Genomic DNA, 20,781 nt, shown 5'->3' with positions numbered 1-20,781 from the left:
TTTTAGGAACATTGAGTAGTGGGTGCTTAAATACTGCATAACTTTATGTACTTGAGTAAGAGAGAAAGGAAATAAAGCGTTGTTTCTATTCAGAAAAATATTCTTCTCTCTTCAATCCTTTGCATACTGGCACAAAGCAGTGCAGTATTGCTAAGTTTATCCCAACAAAATGGTATCAGAGCCGAAGGTTCGGTGGGCAAGCAATTGAAGGCAGAGTCAAGTTGCAATTGATGGTAGAGTTGATTGTTGTGCAACCTTGAAGAATTGGGGCGTTTTCAATGGCAGAAAACAGCAGCAGCTTGGTGAATGTGACGCAACCAGCAATTCCTCTCTTCAAAGGCGAGAATTATGAGTTTTGGAGTATCAAGATGTCGACCTTGTTCAAGTCACATGGTCTATGGGACTTGATAGCAAATGGAGTTCCTAATCCAGATCCTAATCCGCAAGAAAATCAGAAAAGAGATGCAAGGGCGCTATTCTTCATCCAACAAACAGTGCATGACACCATCTTCTCGAAAATTGCAGCAGCCACCAACGCAAAGGAGGCGTGGACAACCCTGAAAACAGCATTTCAAGGGAGTACTCGAGTCATGGCAATAAAGCTTCAAGGCCTATGCAGGGACTTCGAAACATTGCAGATGAACAAGGAGGAATCCGTGCAAATTTTCCTCTCACGAGTACAAGTGGTGGTCAACCAAATTCCAGCATTTGGAGACACCATGGAAGAGAAGACAGTGGTGGCGACGGTGTTAAGGAGCCTAACACCCAAGTTTGATCATGTAGTTGCAGCAATTGAAGAGTCCAAAGATCTGGCAACCTACACCTTCGATGAACCAATGGGATCACTGCAGGCCCATGAAGCAAAGTTCATATCAAAGGAGAAAGGCAATGAAAAGGTGTTCTACAGAAAGGGGGAGTCCTCTCAAGGCAGAGGTGGACGTGGCCATTGTAGATTTGGCGAGTTCTTGTTTCAGCACGACATAGAAGATGTCCAGTGCTTCCACTACAAAAGATACGGCTGTGTGCAAGCCGATTGTTTCAGAAAACAAAGGGAAGAACAGCAAGCATGCTGTGAAGAAGAAAAAAAAGAGCAACCCATGCTTTTCATGGTGTATAAAGCAGGTGGAAGGCAAAGATCCGCAATCTTTGAAGAAATGGCAGAAAATGAAAAACTAGCATCAAGCATTGCAAGAAGAAATATTAGAAGCGAGAACAATGGAGATCAAGAGTGCAAGTTCAGAAGAACATAAGGCTGAAATTCTGATTAAGACATTGGCAAGAGGAATGTTTGAAGAATTCAAAGCAGTTTTTGGCATAATCAATTTTGAATTAAGGGGGAGTGTTGAAAGTTAATTCAAAATTATATTTAGATAATCTCTACATATGTTTAGTTTAGTTAGAAGCAGTTTTTAGACGCATAAAAACTGCATGAGTTATTTTAGGCATTGGTTATTTTAAGCATAGTTATTTTCGGACTAGTTAGCGTAGTGGTTAGTTATTTTTAGCATGTTGTGTAGTGGGTGCTTAATTTAGGGAAGTTGTGGGTGCTTATTTTAGGAACATTGTATTGCTTTAAATACTGCATAACTTTATGTACTTGAGTAAGAGAGAAAGGAAATAAAGCGTTGTTTCTATTCAGAAAAATATTCTTCTCTCTTCAATCCTTTGCATACTGGCACAAAGCAGTGCAGTATTGCTAAGTTTATCCCAACATTTCCATCACACTAATTTGACATAAAATTTCATAGTTCTTTCAGGGAAATATTGAAGACATTTGCGCGAAACTTCAAGTAGCCTTAGCAGATGCTGCAAAATACAGGTTCGAACTTAATGAGGAGATCTGCAAACGTGAAAAGGCTGAAATGGAACTGGTTTCCTTAATTCAAAAGGTATCTATTTTTACAATTTGTTGTTTGGCGGGAGCGTTGCACAAGGATATTTACAGACAAGTCAAATGAAATTGAGCAACTCATTCAATAGATACACAAACAGTGGTCAATCACCATGAAGACAGATACATTAACATAGGCCTATACTTAATCTACTTAACCAGCAACTGAATCAGATCAGTATACTGGCATTTTTACAATTTAGCTGATTTTTATTTTTCACTTTCATCTTATTTTGCTTTATTTTCTCAAGCTCAACTATATTGAGCTACTTGTCTCTTTATTTAAAATTTGGATATACATCTCATGTAAACCTAATCCGCTTAATTAATCAAATGAGGGCATGACCCGCATTTTTTCTCAAAAAAAAAGAAAAGGTATCTATTAGATACGCAAATGCAAGTTATTTGGAACTTCAATTACGACAATAAAAACTGGGTATGATTTATTGGCACAATTGAATTGGACGTTCCAGGTAGAAGAATCAGAAAATGCCCTCTCAGGAGAATTGGACTTGAGCGAAAGCCGACTATACTTACTGCAAGAAGAAAATAAAAAATTGCAAGAGGAGCGAGATAATGAAGTTAAAGAGGCTGAAGAATCAAAAAATGCCCTTCTAAGAGAATTGGACTTGAGGGAAAGCCAACTAGATTTGCTGGAAGAAGAAAATAAGAAATTGCAAGAGGCTCGAGATAATGCAGTTAAAGAGGTTGAAGAATCAGAAAATACCTTTCTAAGAGAATTGGACTTGAGGGAAAGCCAACTAGATTTGCTGCAAGAAGAAAATAAAAACTTGCAAGAGGAGCGAGATAGTGCAGTTAAAGAGGTTGAAGAATCAGAAAATACCGTTCTAAGAGAATTGGACTTGAGGGAAAGCCAACTAGATTTGCTGGAAGAAGAAAATAAAAAATTGCAAGAGGAGCGAGATAATGAAGTTAAAGAGGCCGAAGAATCAAAAAATGCCCTTCTAAGAGAATTGGACTTGAGGGAAAGCCAACTAGATTTGTTGGAAGAGGAAAATAAAAAATTGCAAGAGGCGCGAGATAATGCAGTTAAAGAGGTTGAAGAATCAAAAAATACCTTTCTAAGAGAATTGGACTTAAAGGAAAGCCAACTAGATTTGCTGCAAGAAGAAAATAAAAAATTGCAAGAAGAGCGAGATAATGCAGTTAAAGAGGCCGAAGAATCAAAAAATGCCCTTCTAAGAGAATTGGACTTGAGGGAAAGCCAACTAGATTTGCTGGAAGAGGAAAATAAAAAATTGCAAGAGGCGCAAGATAATGCAGTTAAAGAGGTTGAAGAATCAAAAAATGACCTTCTAAGAGAATTGGACTTGAGGGAAAGTCAACTAGATTTGCTGCAAGAAGAAAATAAAACATTGCAAGACGAACGAGATAATGCAGTTAAAGAGGTTGAAGAATCAGAAAATACCTTTCTAAGAGAATTGGACTTGAGGGAAAGCCAACTAGATTTGCTGCAAGACGAAAATAAAAACTTGCAAGAGGAGCGAGATAATGCAGTTAAAGAGGTTGAAGAATCAGAAAATACCCTTCGAAGAGAATTGGACTTGAGGGAAAGCCAACTAGATTTGTTGCAAGAAGAAAATAAAAAATTGCAGGAGCGAGATAATAAAGTTAAAGAGGCTGAAGAATCAAAAAATGCCCTTCTAAGAGAATTGGACTTGAGGGAAAGCCAACTAGATTTGCTGGAAGAAGAAAATAAGAAATTGCAAGAGGCTCGAGATAATGCAGTTGAAGAGGTTGAATTATTAGAAATTACCTTTCTAAGAGAATTGGACTTGAGGGAAAGCCAACTAGATTTGCTGCAAGAAGAAAATAAAAAATTGCAAGAGGAGCGAGATAATGCAGTTAAGGAGGTTGAAGAATCAGAAAATGCCCTTCTAAGAGAATTGGACTTGAGGGAAAGCCAACTAGATTTGCTGGAAGAAGAAAATAAGAAATTGCAAGAGGCTCGAGATAATGCAGTTAAAGAGGTTGAAGAATCAGAAAATATCTTTCTAAGAGAATTGAACTTGAGGGAAAGCCAACTAGATTTGCTCCAAGAAGAAAATAAAAAATTGCAAAAGGAGCGATATAATGCAGTTGAAGAGGTCGAAGAATCACAAATTGTCCTTTTAAAAGAATTGGACTTGAGTAAAAGCCGACTAGATTTGTTGCAAGAACAAAATAAAAAATTGCAAGAGGAGCGAGATAATGCAGTTAATGAGGTCAAAGAATTATGTGATGGTACTGGTCCTGGATCTTATGAAGCGTTCTCTAAGTTTTCTATGTTAGAACTTCAACAGGCAACTGAGAACTTCAATAATTCACATAAGATCGGCGAAGGAGGTTTTGGCTGTGTCTACAAAGGCTTTTTACGGAACACCATGGTTGCTATAAAGATGCTGCATCCGGAAAGCCTACAAGGCAAGTCAGAATTTGCACAAGAGGTATAACTTCATTTTATTGGAACCAACCAGTCATTTGACTGAGCATATTGTTGCAAGAAAAAAAAACAAATTGAAACAAAAGAATGTTCAATGTTTTTACCTATTTTGGATGATATGGGACAGTATCAACTCATACCAACTCATGTTTCTCGTTTTGCATTGATAGGTCACTATTCTAAGCACAATGAGACACCCGAACCTTGTTACTCTTATAGGAACATGCTCAGAACAGTCAGCTCTAGTCTATGAGTATTTACCTAATGGTAGCCTTGAAGATCGACTTGCTTGCCAAGGTGGTACCCCGCCACTGACATGGCAGGTGCGCACGCGTATCATCGGTGAAATCTGTCGTGCTCTACTGTTCCTTCATTCAAACAACCCCAATCCAATTGTCCATGGAGACCTTAACCCAGCAAACATCCTCCTAGATGCCAACTTGGTTAGTAAGCTCAGCGACTTTGGCATTTCTCGCCTCCTAATCGAATCCAACACAAACACGTTAGTGTACCGCACCGAGAACCCTAAGGGAACGTTTGCATACATGGACCCAGAATTTCTAAGAAGTGGACAACTAACAGTAAAATCTGATGTCTACTCATTTGGTATAATCGTCTTTCGACTATTGACCGGAAAACCTCCATTAAACATAATACCTGATGTGGAGAATGCAGTTAATGATAACTGCTTGCACTCAATTATGGATAAGTCAGCTGGAGAGTGGCCTTTCGTACAAGCAAAGCAATTGACAAACCTTGGGTTGAGATGCACTCAAATGCATAAGAGGAAACGCCCGGATTTGGAGAGTGAGTGGAAGTTGGTGGAGTCCTTGATGATGGCTGCTTCCTTATCTGTGTTGCCAAGTTTCAAATCTCAACTTGATGACAAAGGCATACCTTCCTACTTCATGTGTCCTATTTTTCAGGTAAATTTTTTTGGGATCTCGTTTGAATTGATGAACCATTATTCTTAGTGTGGAACTTAATTTTGTTGAACACATAGCATGCCTGAGTAATAATAATGCACTAGTAAGCATAAACCGAGCAAATAAAGTGGCAATCATATAACCACCTCTTGGGAATATATATGACTGCTGATATTGCCTGATGAGAAATTTTGTTTTTGTTGGTATGGTGTTTCCATCTTCTTTTTCTAAGTATAACAATAAATATCTAAACAATACATAGATATTTTTATTTTGGAAAAGATCTATTACACTAACAGTTTATCGGTGGAATTTGGGGAAAAAAAATGATTTTCAGGAGGTAATGAAGGATCCTAACATAGCGGCAGATGGTTATACATATGAAGCTGAAGCCATTAAAGGCTGGCTCGATGGCGGGCATGAGACGTCACCAATGACAAACTTGCCCCTTGACCACCTCGAACTTACTCCAAACCGTGCCCTTCGTTCTGCCATTCAAGAATGGCTCCAGCAACATCCATAACAGTATGTAGCAACATGAAATATATCTTGTATATATACAGTGCCTTAATTTAAGACTCAAAATGTAAATTTGTTTTGATATATAATGTAAAAGCGTGCACATGAAGAGAATTACAGCTGCAATATAATTAATTTGTAGGATAGTTTTTCTGGTAATGTAAGTGACATTTTTTGTATAATGATTATTGCTGGTTGATGTCAGCGATTGCACTTGCGAAAGTTCAATTCTTTCTAAATATTCTGTCTAATGAATTCCTTTGGGGCGAAGTGCAGGACACCTAGCTAGTATCAGTAGTTCAGTACTCTAAAAATGAATTCTCTATATATGTTAACACCTGGTCGAAGTTAAGTTTCAATAATAAATTACAACATTAGAATAAAAAATTAATGTCAAATATTTTTTAATTATGAGATGAAAAGATTAATACAAAACAAATTATTTGTTACTTGATAAATGAAATTTACTCGATTAATGAACAAATTTGACATTCGTATGTATAGTAAAATATTTTGAACGAAACTGTTATTAATGAAAGCTACGTGATAATGAATGCTAGAACATACTAGATGCATTAGTAAATAATATTATTTGAGTCATGAAATCTTACACTACTATGAACATGCGTGCTGTTTGAGTGACTCATATTCTATACGTATGAGTATGCAACATATATTCTACTTTTATAAATTAAAGAAGGCACAAGAAAATATGTCGTTTATTGGTCGAACCGCTAAAATATAATTAAAGACCATTGCATTTTGTTTTTTGTAACAAAGTTTGATCAAATTTAATTTTTATTTATCTATCCATCCAGTTGATGAAATATTAAAACATCGGAAGACTATAAACACTTCACGTGTTGATCGATATTCAAACATGCATAATTAAATTGCAAAAAAGTTTATATTGGTTATGTTCAGTATTTTCTTAGATTATTTCGGAACAAATTTGGTGTCATATTGTAAGATCAACTTTTGACTATCTCATGTGAAAATAAATGATCCACAAATATTGGCATATATTGAAGGTGGGAATAATGATAAAATTCTTTCAAACTATCAAACTAACTATTCATTACGATTACAGTCGGTGTTAGTGTTGTTCAATTGAAAAAACAGTCAATATAGACTAAACTATCAACACTGACTATTATACTAAAGAAGCTGTTGGTGTACATTAAGACAACACTAACGCTTCTCTTAATAAAATAGTCAGTGCTGGTGAACTCATCAACATTGACTGCTCATTAATATAACCGCTAGTGTAGGTTATAAGCAACATTGGCGGTTTTCATAATAAAACAGTCACTGTTTGTTCACTGACGATGGTTGTTTACAAGTGAACCATCAGTGTTGAATTTTCTTATTTATCATTTTGTCATGCAATCTCTATACTGACTGTTACATATTAAAACCGTCAGTGTTTGAAGGTCATTGTAGGGTTTTTTTGTACTAGTTTAATCATTCTATTCATGAACAAAACCTATAATACAACCATTAAATAATTGAATGTAGATAACAACACTAACATAAAAGCAGTGTTGTAAATAATGATATGCGCTCGTCCGACAGTTGGAATACTACCAAGTGATTAATCAGTGTACGACCTTTGAGGACAATTTTATGTTTTTATTGAAATTATATACATGTCATCATAATTTGTTACAAATAATTAATTTAACTTATCGTACTTATTAAATAAACTTATTTTAACTTAATTTTTTCTTGTTAATTAATAAAATTTTATAAAATTGTCATTTAGCAAAGATCTAGATAAGAGAAGACAAACTATAAAACATATAACAAATACATGCAAAAATAATAATAATAATAAAAATGACTGATTAATCAGACATATAAATATAAAGTGGACGACTAATCAGACTGTTTAAACAAAAAATGAGCGATTAATCGTTCTCATCTACAAACAGTTTTCTAATAAATATATTCGTAACAGTTTAATTACTGTCACTGAGTAATCGACAAATTAATCCAACTAAAGGATTATTTTTTACAACACTGGCATAAAACATCTCTTATTACTTTTGAGCGCAAGACGCTTTGTACCGGTCTGTTCGGCTTCGGCTTGAGAGGATTATCCGATTATGTCAATTCCACGCGTGGCTAACAAAGTTATTTTTATGGGACTCATTAACCTTGCAATTTTGAAGATTTCCACCAAGTCAAGTCGTCGCGACTTAAAAATTAAAAAGTGGACTTTCCATGCACTTTCGTGATTTCAGTATGCACATGACTCACCACATGACCACTTAAATGATTTATCATATTTTATTTATATATAAAAAGTTCATCAAGAGAGTAAAGCTATATTTTATTATTGTTGTATTACTATTTTGTTATTTCGATATTTTTTAAGTGTTGGAGTGTCTAATTAATTATAGAGACGATTCGTATTAATCTAAATAATTTAACAGTTGAACTTTTTTTTGCGCACGAATCTCAACGTACCAAGGAAGGCGATAGGACTTATTAGGAGAGTAGAAAATTGCCAAGTTCTTAATTATCATATGGTATGTAGAACATAAAACCATTATTTTATTCACATACAAATTTTATAATGGGTTTAGTGTGTCACACTAATTATGATATCAGGATTATGAACATTTTAGAGTATTTATTAATTTAATTATAGAGTTCTACAATTCAAGTTTTCAACTAGAATATCCATAAATAATAAAAATTCAAGTAATAAAATTATTTTTTAATCGTCCAATTTATCAACAAAATTTATAATACAACCATTAAATATTGGCTGATCAACTAACATAAAATACACCAAATTAGACAGTTGACTTTCCACTTTGGTGACTAAGTATTCACATGACCATTTAAATGATTTATCATTTTTTATTTATATATAAAAAATTGAAGAGAGTAAAGTTACATTTTAATATTATTTTATTACTACTTTGTTATTTCGATCTTTTTGAAGTGTCCAAGTTTCTAATTTTACCTCTAATTAATGTTTTCACTTTTGTTACTTATTTAGTTTTGCCTTCAACTTCCATTAGTTCTTTTCTAATGAAATCAATTCATTTTTTTTTTCTCAAAGAGTTTCAGTACGGCATAAAATACCCTTTTAAAATAATGATCCATTTTTTCACTAATTAATGGAAAATAGAAACTTATTTAAGAGATTAGGATTTAGGACAACAAAACAACATTTCCCTATAAAATAAGTGCACAACCTAGCTAAGGAAACAAAATTAATTCCGGTAAACTATTGTTCTTTAATTCTTGGCAGAATTTCATGTATACCCCTCAAAAACTTCAAACTTTTGTATTCCCCCCTTAAAAATATGCATAATATCATATTTACCCTTTTAAATTAAAAAAAATCACATAAGTATTCATTTTATTATCTTTTTCTATTAAAACTCATAGAAGTGAAAACTCAATTTAAAAGATTCTATTTTATCCTTTATTCAACTAATACAAAATATGTAGCATGTTTAAGAAAATTCAATCTTCTTATTGCTCGGTTTTCGAGGACAAATGGTTAATTTCTCTATTATGCATACACGGTGACATTTAGGTATATACGCTTGTGCAAGCGTCAGAAGTAAAGAAATGAATCATTTGCTCAAGGAAATCAATCAATTAGAATACTGACATTTTTCTTAAACATGTCATATAATTTTTATTTTTATTTACATAAAGGGTAAAATGGACACTATAGATATAAAATGAGTTTTAATAGAAAAAGGTAATAAAAATTAGTAAATTTGTGAGTTTTTGAATTTTAGAAGGATAAATATGATATTATGAATTTTAGAGGAGAAAATATGTAATATTGAGGTTTTTTAGGGTATGCATGAAATTCCCCTTCTTTAAACTTAATTTGTCAGCTCTCCCGCTGTACTAGTAGCTACCGGGGATTTGGTCAACTTGCTCTCTCCTTTCCCCCATTTGCGTCGAGATAGTGGTACCAACACCCTCCTGTCTCATCAACGGGATCAAAAGAACCTCAACTCCTCTCTACTATCTCTTCAGATTCATATGCAGAGATGAAACGATTCTTTGATGTGACTTCACGAGATCTTTATCCGAGCATGGAGGCCTTCGAGAATTACTTCAAGGAAGCAGATTTGAATAATGATGGGAAGATCGGCAGATTCGAGAGTGTTATTTTTTTATCAAGATTCGGTTTGCCCAATCAAGTTGTTGAGCAGGTTACTACCTTTGGTTCTTTGTTTTCTGGTTCTGTATTTATTGATCTAATTGAACTTTGACTACTAATTAGGGTTGTGGTCAACTTTTAAGAAGCTAAACAAAACTAATTAGGGTTGTGTTCTCCATATTAATATGTGCTTGGAGACCAAATTTTATATTTTTCTGAATTTTTTTACTATTTATTAAGCCACTTTGAAAATTGTTGATCCAACAGTTGGTTAACAAAATAGTAAAACCGTTGGATCAGCGATTTTCAAAGTGGTTTAATAAATAGTAAAAAAATTCAGAAAAATGTAAAATTTGATCTCCCAACACATATTAATATGGAGAACAAGATGAACGGTTCAGATCGACTTTTTGGATTTTGAAATTTCAAATTTGGACCGTGTGTATTTCGGCCCATATGCTACCGAAAGCACATTAGCCTATCTATCTCTCTCTCTCTCTCTCTATATATATATATATATATATGAGGAGGGATCAAGTTACAACAATTTTTGAGTTACAACAACTATTTTCTACATTTTCAAAATTCAAATCGTCGATCCATACCATTAGATGTGATCTCCACAATAAAATGTGCTTGGAGACCAAATTTTATATTTTTTGAAATTTGTTTACTATTTATTAAGATGGGTACAAAAACTAGTCAAATTCAGACCATTGAATTTTGTACCCATCTTAATAAATAGTAAAAAAATTCCAAAAAATGTACAATTTGGTCTGGAAGCACATTTTATTGTGGAGATCACATCTAACGGTTTGGATCGACGATTTGGACTTTGAAAATGTAAAAAATGGTTGTTGTAACTTGTTGTAACTTGATCCCTCCTATATATATATATATATATATATAAAGGTTGGCTAAGATCAAAGTGGTAGTTCCTGAACTTTGGTGCTACCAATTCGTTTTTTAATTTTCAAAGTTCAAAACGTCGATCCGAACCGTTCAAATTGATCTCCATATTTGTGCTTGGAGACCAAATTTTAAATTTTTCTGAATTTTTTTACTATTTATTAAGCCACTTTGAAAATCGCTGATCTAACGGTGGCTTAACAAAACAGTAAAATCAGAAGCCACCATTGGATCAGCTATTTTCAAAGTGGCTTAATAAATAGTAAAAAAATTCAAAAAAATGTAAAATTTGGTCTCCAAGCACAATTTAATATGGAGATAAACTTGAACGGTTCGGATCGACGTTTTGAACTTTGAAAATTGAAAAACGAATTGGTAGCACCAAAGCTCATGAACTGCCACTTTGATCTTAGCCAACCTCTATATATATATATATATATGGGTCTGGCTAATTTGCTGCGGGCAGCATTTTAGCCGAAGGTGCTGCCACAGTTTTTTTTTCATTTTTTGATATTCAAACGACAAATCTAAACCGTTAGATGTTTAATCTATATTATAATCTACTTGGAGACCAAATTTTACATTTTTTGGAATTTTTTTACTATTTATTAAGCTGGTTTGAAAACCGCTGATTTCAGTAAATTTCTGCAGCATTGAAATCAGCGGTTTTCAAACCAGCTTAATAAATAGTAAAAAAATTCCAAAAAATGTAAAATTTGGTCTCCAAGTAGATTATAATATAGATTAAACATCTAACGATTTAGATTTGTCGTTTGAACATAAAAAAATGGAAAAAACAGTAGCAGCATCGCTGGCAGAAATGCTGCCAGCAGCAAATTAGCCACTGCCTATGTATATATATATATAGGTACTCGTTCTTGGGTCATAACTGATGCTATATTACATTCTTATATACAGATGTGGACGTACATCAATCATGACAAAAGTGGCTTTCTTGGCCGCTCAGAATTCTTTGATGCCCTGAGACTGGCTACTGTGGCACAAAGTGGGCGTGCCTTAACACCTGAGATTGTAAAATCTGCTCTCCATGGCCCAACAGCAGCTCAAATTCCTGCTCCACAGATTAAGTCTATATGGCCCACACATGTGCCACAAGGGACCCGCAGCCTCGCAATGCTATTTCCCAACCCAACTGCCCCACCATATAGTCAAACGAATGAATTCACCCCAACCCGGTACATGGGAGCAGAGTCACCACAACTGATAACTCCAAATTTGGGTATGAATCATCAAATACTTCCGACTTCTTCTGCATATCCATTTCAAACGCTTGGTATCACCGAAGGATTGGGCTTGATCCCTCCGAGTCCTTCTCCCTCCCCACTTCAAGCGCTCGAGCCTTACTTGGGATCTCAAGGTTCCATGCCAGTATGTGAGCAGGTGCTCTTCAGTAGCCTAATGCTTGCTTCATTGCTTCAAATTTTTTTTTTTGTGTCATTGAATTACTAATCAAACCAATAGCATGATAATCTCATTATAAAATTTGAATAATGCATTATTGTATCTCGAGAAGCAGCACCGTATTAGTTTAGCTCTGGGTAATTATTATTCCAACTATTTTCCAGAAATGGTTGCCAAAAAAAAAAGAGTGTGCTAGTTGTTCCCATCACACTAATTTCACATAAAATTCCTAGTTCTTTCACGGAAATATCGAAGACATTTGCGCGAAACTTCAAGTAGCCCTAGCAGATGCTGCAAAATACAGGTTCGAACTTAATGAGGAGATATTCAAACGTGAAAAGGCTGAAATGGAACTGGTTTCCTTAATTCAAAAGGTATTTATTTGATATGCCAAAAGCAAGTTATTTGGAACTTCAATTACGACAATAAAATTAAGTATAGTTATTGGCCCAATTGAATTGGAAGTTTCAGGTCAAAGAATCAGAAAATGCCCTTTTAAGAGAATTGGACTTGAGGGAAAGCCGACTAAATTTGCTCCAAGAAGAAAATAAAAAATTGCAAGAGGAGCGAGATAATGCAGTTAAAGAGGTTGAAGAATCAGAAAATGCCCTTTTTAGAGAACTGGACTTTAGCGAAACACTACTGTATTTGCTGCAAGAAGAAAATAAGAAGTTGCAAGAGGAGCGAGATAATGCAGTTAAAGAGGTTGAAGAATCAGAAAATGCCCTTTTTAGAAAACTGGACTTTAGCAAAAGCCTACTATATTTGCTGCAAGAAGAAAATAAAAAATTGCAAGAAGAAAATAAGAAGTTGCAAGAGGAACGAGATAATGCAGTTAAAGAGGTTGAAGAATCAGAAAATGCCCTTTTTAGAGAACTGGACTTTAGCAAAATCCTACTATATTTTCTGCAAGAAGAAAATAAAAAATTGCATGAGGAGCGAGATAATGCAGTTAAAGAGGTCGAAGAATTACGTAATAGTGCTGGTCCTGGATCTTATGAAGTGTTCTCTAAGTTTTCTATGTTAGAACTTCAACAGGCAACTGATAACTTCAACAATTCACATAAGATCGGCGAAGGAGGTTTTGGTTGTGTCTACAAAGGCTTTTTGCGCAACACCATGGTGGCTATAAAGATGCTGCATCCGGAAAGCCTACAAGGCAAGCAAGAATTTGAACAAGAGGTAACTTCATTTTATTGGAACCAGCTAGTCATTCGACTGAATCTACGGGAGCATATTGTTGTGGGAAAAAAAAAAATTAAACAAAAGAATGTTCAATGTTTTTATTTATTTTGGATGATATGGGAAAGTATCAACTCATACACGAAAGTCGATAACAATTTTCTTTTCTGATCAAGACTAACTCATGTTTCTCGTTTTGCATTAATAGGTTGCTATCCTAAGCACAACGAGGCACCCGAACCTTGTTACCCTTATAGGAACATGCTCAGAACAGTCAGCTCTAGTCTATGAGTATTTACCTAATGGTAGCCTTGAAGATCGACTTGCTTGCCAAGGTGGCACCCCACCTCTGACGTGGCAAATGCGTACGCGCATCATTGGTGAAATCTGCTGTGCTCTCTTGTTCCTTCACTCAAACAAGCCCAATCCAATTGTCCATGCAGACCTTAAGCCAGCAAACATCCTCCTAGATGCCAACTTGGTTAGTAAACTCAGCGACTTTGGCATTTCTCGTCTCCTAATCAAATACACTACAAACACGTTAGTGCACCACACCGAGAACCCTAAGGGAACGTTTGCATACATGGACCCAAAATTTCTAAGAAGTGGACAACTAACAGTAAAATCTGATGTCTACTCATTTGGTATAATCATCTTTCAACTATTGACCGGAAAACCTCCATTAAACATAATACCTGATGTGGAGAATGCCGTTAATGATAACTGCTTGCACTCAATTATGGATAAGTCAGCTGGAGAGTGGCCTTTCGTACAAGCCCAGCAATTGACAAAGCTTGGGTTGAGATGCACTCAAATGCATAGGAGGAAACGCCCGGATTTGGAGAGTGAGTGGAAGCTGGTTGAGTCCTTGATGACGGCTGCTTCCTTATCTGTGGTGCCAAGTTTTAAATCTCAACTCGATGACAAAGGCATACCTTCGTACTTCATGTGTCCTATTTTTCAGGTAAGATTTTTTGGGATATCGTTTGAATTGATGAACCATTTTTCTTAGTGTGGAACTTAATTTTGTTGAACACATAGCATGCCTGAGTAATAATAATGCACTAGTAAGCATAAACCGAGCAAATAAAGTGGCAATCATATAACCACCTCTTGGGGATATGACTGCTGATATTGCCTGATGAGAAATTTTGTTTTTGTTGGTATGGTGTTTCCATCTTCTTTTTCTAAGTATAACAATAAATATCTAAACAATAGATAGATATTTTTATTTTGGAAAAGATCTATTACACTAACAGTTTATCGGTCGAATTTGGGGAAAAAAAATGATTTTCAGGAGGTAATGAAGGATCCTAACATAGCGGCAGATGGTTATACATATGAAGCTGAAGCCATTAAAGGCTGGCTCGATGGCAGGCATGAGACGTCACCAATGACAAACTTGCCCCTTGACCACCTCGAACTTACTCCAAACCGTGCCCTTCGTTCTGCCATTCAAGAATGGCTCCAGCAACATCCATAACGGTAGCAACCTGAAATTATGTATATATACAGTGCCTTAATTTAAGACTCAATGTAAATTTGTTTTGATAATGTAAAAGGGTGCACATGAAGAGAATTACTGCAACATAATAAATTTGTAGGATAGTTTTTCTGGTAATGTAAGTGACATTTTTTTGTATAAGGGCTGGTTGATGTCCCCGATTGCACTTGCGAAAGTTCAATTCTTTCTAAATATTATGTCTAATGAATTCCTTTGGGGCGAAGTGCAGGGCACCTAGTATCAGTAGTTCAGTACTCTAAAAATGAATTCCTTTGGGGCGAAGTGCAGGGCACCTAGTGAGTATGGCTGAAATTTCAGCTTGTACGCTCGAGAGAGTAAGTGTAGAGAGATACAACGTCGTGGAGGGGGGACTGCATGAGGGCACAGAGAGAGAAGAGAATGGGGCAGTAGCGCAGTTGGCTATAAAAAAGTGTTGGACCGTTGTTGGGTCCAGCCCATTTGGTACAGTGAATAGAGAGTTCTTCACAACTTACAAGACTGAAGACCTTGGTACAGTGAAGATGGGTAATACTAGCTACTCGAGCATTGTGGGTATTGGTGATATTTGTCTGCAGACAAAATTGGGATATCGGTTAACACTGAAAGATGTGCGGCATATTCCTGATTTACGTCTAAATTTGATAACAGGTGATGCATTGGACAAAGATGGATTCAAGCATTACCTAGGTGGTGGAGAATGAAAGCTTAGCAAGGGATCAATGGCTGTAGCAAGAGGGAAATCGTGGCACTCCCTATACATAACCCATGTGAAGGTACTCAAGAATGGGCTGAATGCAGTACAAGCTGAAAGCTCTCTAAATCTGTGGCATCAACGCCTCGGCCACATGAGTGAGAAAGGGCTGCGAATTTTGGTGAGGAAGTCACACATCCCCTCGACCAAAGACGAGGTTCTGGATCTATGCGACTACTGCCCTTTTGGTAAGCAACATCGAGTCTCTTTTAGTCAAACATCAGAAAGGAAACATAATGTGTTGGACTTGGTTTATTTTGATGTGTGTGGTCCTTTTGAGGTGGAGTCGTTGGGTGGCAATCAATACTTAACATTTATTAATGATGCATCTAGAAAGGTGTGGGTTTATTTCCTGAGAACGAAAGACCAGGTATTTAATTACTTTCAAGAGTTTCATGTCATGGTAGAGAGAGAGACAGACAAGAAGTTCAAATGTCTTTGCTCTGACAACGGGGGAGAGTATGTTAGTTTGTAATAATCTAGAAGTCAATAATACAATAAATTAATCATAAAGCTTTATTCATGAATTGAGTGTTTATTTATATATCATTTTGTTGCCTTGAGTATTATTGCATTTATGGATCATTTCGAGTTCATGACTGAAATTGTGAAACTCCATAATATAGATGATATATACTCTTAAAAGGTCACTGACCAAGGTAATTAGCAGGAACACTAATTACCGCTATAAGGTTAGTATGTGGATTAAAAGATGGTTAAGTTTTACAAACCACCTGACACGAGATGTCATTTTAATCACATAGATACATGTTCTAGGAACATGGTATTTGACAGACCCCGAATGAAACATTAAATAGAATTGTGTTCGTGTCATTAATGTTTTCATTCAGTGTCAAAGTTCTACAGTATGAGGTATTTATCGTTCCCACTAAGAAATATATATGAGCAAGTGTTATCTAACGCTGTTCGTAAAAAGCAGCCATAACGGTAGCATTTCCATATGTATAGCTTAGCTGAGGAAGTGATAGTCTGCCAAGAATACTATTTGTCCCTCGTATCTCTATACGAGCTATAGCATCACTGGGCCCCTTGATAGAGTTAGATTATCTGCATGCGGTATAATTACAAGAGTAATTATATTTGATAATCTACTCAAGATCAAGAAAAGATACAGTTAACAAGGATGACACATATCTACCTTGAAACTGATCTGATAGCTATGAGACAGAAGAACAGACACAAGTAAATAGTTTACTGGATCGTGATATTGTACAGTACAGCATCATCTGTGTAATTGGATGGTCATGATGTGTTGCCAGACGCCACCCATGATTATAGAAGTTAAAACAGTTTTAACTCTGTTTACCAACATAACACAGATCCTATTGGGTCACACCATATAGGAGCTACTCGGAGAATCTTACTGATTAATTATAAATTGATTATAATTAATATTAAGATGGTTATAATTAATTATATGTGATATAATTAAATTATAAATGTCATTTAGAATGACAAGCAGAAACATCGGTTAATTTATAAACGTACACGTTACGTTGTATAAAAGTTACCGAACAACAACCGAAAAGAAATATAATTGTATATGACAATTATATATATTTGATTTGGATTTTAATTTGTTAATTATGGATTTGAATTATGGGTTTAAAAGCCCAAAATAATCAAAGTCTTAATTAAAATTAAAAACCCAAAGTCAAAGCCCAAAATCAAAGCCTTTTACTATTCATGCCTTAATGGGCCAAGGGCAAAATAGTCATTTCACACCTATGCCACCTTGCATGACACCTTAGGGTGTAGAAGCATGGAGAAGAGTGTGGAAGGCTGTGGAAGGGGTATTTTGGTCTTTTCACATATTAAAGGATGAGGTGTCAAGGGTTTTTGGTAAATAGATTTGTTTTGAGGGGTATTTTGGTCTTTTGCGAACCTCCTCAAAACACTATAAATAGAGGGGTGAGGGTAGAGAGAAAATTTGCTAATTCACATGTTAATCTGATTACTTTGTTAATCGATTTTTCTCTCTTCCTTGATTTCGGTTATTTCGAGATTAGGAAATAATATATTTTGTGTAATCCTGCGGTTTAGCTTTTAAAGCAAAAAATCGAGTTACTTCGGGACACAAATATATTTATTTCATCATTTTCTCGGTGAATAGTGTTTCTGCAGAATTCTGCGGTTTACGGTATTTCTGGCAGAAGAAGTAAATCGCTCTCCGGTTAGTCCTGGTGGATAACCAATAGAGGTATCACACGTGTGATACTGTGAGTCGATTCCATCCCTGGTGAGGCTCTACTCGCTCGGTCTGTATTCCAACTGAGATTTGGAATCAAGGTATAAATTGTTATATTAATCTATTTAATTTGTAAATAGATTTAATGCTTTAGGAAATCAATTATGGAGTAGATCTGTAAATAGGATTAAACGAATCTTCTTGATTCATTTAATCCGTAGCTTAAGTTAGATGTAAAAATTTTTGTTTTACTCTTTCCGCAGCTTAAGCTAATTAAATGGGTTTGAACCGTTCCACAAAACCCAACAGAGTATACCTCCAAAGAGTTCAAAGCATATTGTGCAAAATATGGAATTCGGCATGAGAAGACAGTACCTGGAACCCCACAACACAATGGTGTGGCTGAGAGAATGAATCGCACCATTGTAGAAAAGGTGAGATGCATGCTGAAGATGGAAAAGTTGCCTAAACAGTTTTGGGGAGAAGCAGTTCGCACAGCTTGCTATCTCATAAACAGGTCACCATCTGTTCCTTTGAAGTTTGAGATACCAGAAAGAGTATGGTCCAAGAAGAATGTTTCATACTCTCATCTAAGAGTGTTTGGATGCAAAGCATATGTGCATATTCCAAAGGAGCACAAATCCAAGTTGGATGATAAAGCAACTCCATGTATTTTCCTTGGATATGGAAATGAGGAATTTGGGTACAGATTATGGGACCCAGAAAAGAAAAGAATTGTTAGGTGCAGAGATGTTGAGTTCTACGAGGGTCAGATAGGGATAAATTCGGAAATCAACAAGAAGTCAGAGAGAGTTGATGAGTCCATAGAACTCATACCAGTTCCTTCACCTGTACAGTCAACAGCAGCAAATGAAGATGAACATAATGAAGAAGCCACTGAGGAAACCTCTGACATGAATGGTAGTAATGATGATGAGATCGTTTATGATGCTCCTGAGCAGGGGGAGCAACATCATCAAGAGGAGCCAGAAGAGCTCCAGGTAAGAAGGTCCGAAAGAGAGCACCAACCTTCTAAAAGATACCTTTCTTCAGAGTATATCTTATTGACAGAAGAAGGAGAGCCAGAAAGTTATCAGGAGGCACAAGTTCATAAAGACAAAGCTAAGTGGCAGGATGCAATGAAGGACGAGATGAAGTCATTGCAAGAAAATGGCACATATGAGCTGGTAGAGCTTCCTAAGGGCCGAAAGGCATTGAGAAACAAATGGGTGTTCAATCTAAAGAGAGATGGAAATGGAGAACTTATGAAGTACAAAGCCCGACTGGTAGTGAAGGGTTTTGGACAAAAACAAGGCATCGACTTTGAGGAGATTTTCTCACCAGTGGTAAACATGACCTCCATTCGTGTGGTGTTAGGTCTAGTAGCTGGCTTAGATCTTGAGCTTGAACAACTTGATGTAAAAACTGTATTCCTTCATGGTAACTTGGAAGAAGAGATCTATATGGTGCAACCAGAGGGATTTGAAGTGAAAGAGAAAGAGTACATGGTTTGCAAATTGAAGAAGAGTCTATACGGTTTGAAACAAGCTCCGAGACAGTGGTACAAGAAATTTGACTCTTTTATGATGAGTCATGGGTACACACATGCTGATATGGCTGGAGACTTGGAAGGCTACACACATGCTGATATGGCTGGAGACTTGGATCATAGAAAATCCACTTCGAGTTATGTGTTTACTTTTGCAGGGGGAGCCGTGTCATGGCAGTCCAAATTGCAGAAATGTGTGGCTTTGTCAACCACAGAAGCAGAATACATTGCAGCAACTAAGGCTGGTAAGGAGCTATTTGTTGGGGTTTACGGTGCTGTAACCAAAACCCATTTAGGCTTAAGCTGCGGAATGACCGTAGAACAAAAATTTCTACAGCCAACTTAAGCTCAGGATTAAACGGGGTATGTCAGGAAACTTTCCAAGGCGGTCTACCTTCAGTATTCCTTTGGCATCAAAACCCAATTTAATCATTTTTACAGATCTACTCCATGATTGATTTCTAAAACTTTAATCTACTTACCAATTAAATAGATTAATATAGCATATTTATACCTTGTTTCCAAATCACAGTTGGAATGCAGACCGAGCGAGTAGAGCCTCACCAAGGAAGGAATCGACTCGGAGTATCACACGTGTGATACCTCTATCGGTTATCCACCAGGACTAACCGGAGAGCGGTTTATTTCTTCTACCAGAAATACCGTAAACTGCGGAATTATGCAAAAACACTATTCACGGGAAAAATATGAAAACCCGTAAACACGAATTTTCGATTGCTTAGTTTCATCAATATGCAAAACTGACATACCGCGAAATTAGGTAAAACACTATTCATCGATCCCATAAATATACTTCACAACAACTCGCAAGATTATACATCAACTACGTATAACTTTTTTTTCTCAACCGAAACACTATTTGGGAGAGAAACCGAGAAAGAGAGAAAATACCGATTCGATTCTACACGAAACAATACGTGTGAATTAGTCATTTTTCTCTCTACATGCACCCCTCTATTTATAGGCTTTTGAGGAGGTTCGCAAAAGACCGAAATACCCCTCAACATATGCCTATTTACAAGATATGCCATTGAATGGATAAGGATGACATGTCATGTGGATAGGATTGATGACGTGTCATCTGGATAGGATCGATGACGTGTCATGCGGATAAGGACGAATCTGAAAAGACCCAAATGCCCTCGGCCCGAATACAAATAATATTCGTATAATTATTCTGAATAATTATATATATTTATATTTTATTTCTTGCGGTTGTTGTTTTGGTAATTTATACAACGTGTCCTGCACATTTATAAATTAACCGATTAACTTTTATACAACGTGTCACACACGTTTATAAATTAACCA

General features: G+C 35.9%; 2 protein-coding genes and 2 long non-coding RNA genes across 5 annotated transcripts in view; all 4 read left to right on the top strand.

The window, feature by feature from the left end:
* Positions 1 to 1,744: 1,744 nt before the first annotated feature.
* LOC144564161 (U-box domain-containing protein 70-like) lies at positions 1,745 to 5,984 on the top strand. Of its 2 annotated transcripts, none has more exons than XM_078313699.1 (4): positions 1,745 to 1,889; positions 4,000 to 4,338; positions 4,505 to 5,260; positions 5,598 to 5,984. In XM_078313699.1, the coding sequence occupies exons 1-4, from the start codon at positions 1,863 to 1,865 to the stop codon at positions 5,781 to 5,783; spliced, it is 1,308 nt and encodes a 435-aa protein (XP_078169825.1). In that variant the 5' UTR covers positions 1,745 to 1,862; the 3' UTR covers positions 5,784 to 5,984. The 2 variants fall into 2 exon arrangements, with proteins under 2 accessions (XP_078169825.1, XP_078169824.1); XM_078313698.1 differs by having other exon boundaries at positions 3,766 to 4,338.
* A 6,105-nt stretch (positions 5,985 to 12,089) lies between these two features.
* The window catches only part of LOC144564160 (uncharacterized), a 41,635-nt gene continuing 32,943 nt past the window's right edge, over positions 12,090 to 20,781 (top strand). Inside the window, exon 1 of the long non-coding RNA XR_013514565.1 lies at positions 12,090 to 12,210. This is a non-coding gene — a long non-coding RNA (uncharacterized LOC144564160). The remainder of the gene's footprint in view (positions 12,211 to 20,781) is intronic.
* Positions 12,597 to 12,868, top strand: LOC144564158 (uncharacterized). The gene is made up of 2 exons (XR_013514564.1): positions 12,597 to 12,628; positions 12,726 to 12,868. It is a non-coding gene; the product is annotated as an uncharacterized LOC144564158 (long non-coding RNA).
* Positions 13,133 to 15,074, top strand: LOC144564157 (U-box domain-containing protein 70-like). Its single transcript, XM_078313697.1, has 3 exons — positions 13,133 to 13,436; positions 13,645 to 14,400; positions 14,734 to 15,074. The coding sequence occupies exons 1-3, from the start codon at positions 13,275 to 13,277 to the stop codon at positions 14,917 to 14,919; spliced, it is 1,104 nt and encodes a 367-aa protein (XP_078169823.1). The 5' UTR covers positions 13,133 to 13,274; the 3' UTR covers positions 14,920 to 15,074.

This window comes from Carex rostrata, chromosome 13, assembly GCF_964058835.1.
Source record: "Carex rostrata chromosome 13, lpCarRost1.2, whole genome shotgun sequence".
NCBI lineage: Eukaryota > Viridiplantae > Streptophyta > Magnoliopsida > Poales > Cyperaceae > Carex > Carex rostrata.
The sequence above is the reverse complement of the archived record's forward strand: the minus strand, read 5'-3'. Positions and strand labels throughout refer to the sequence as shown.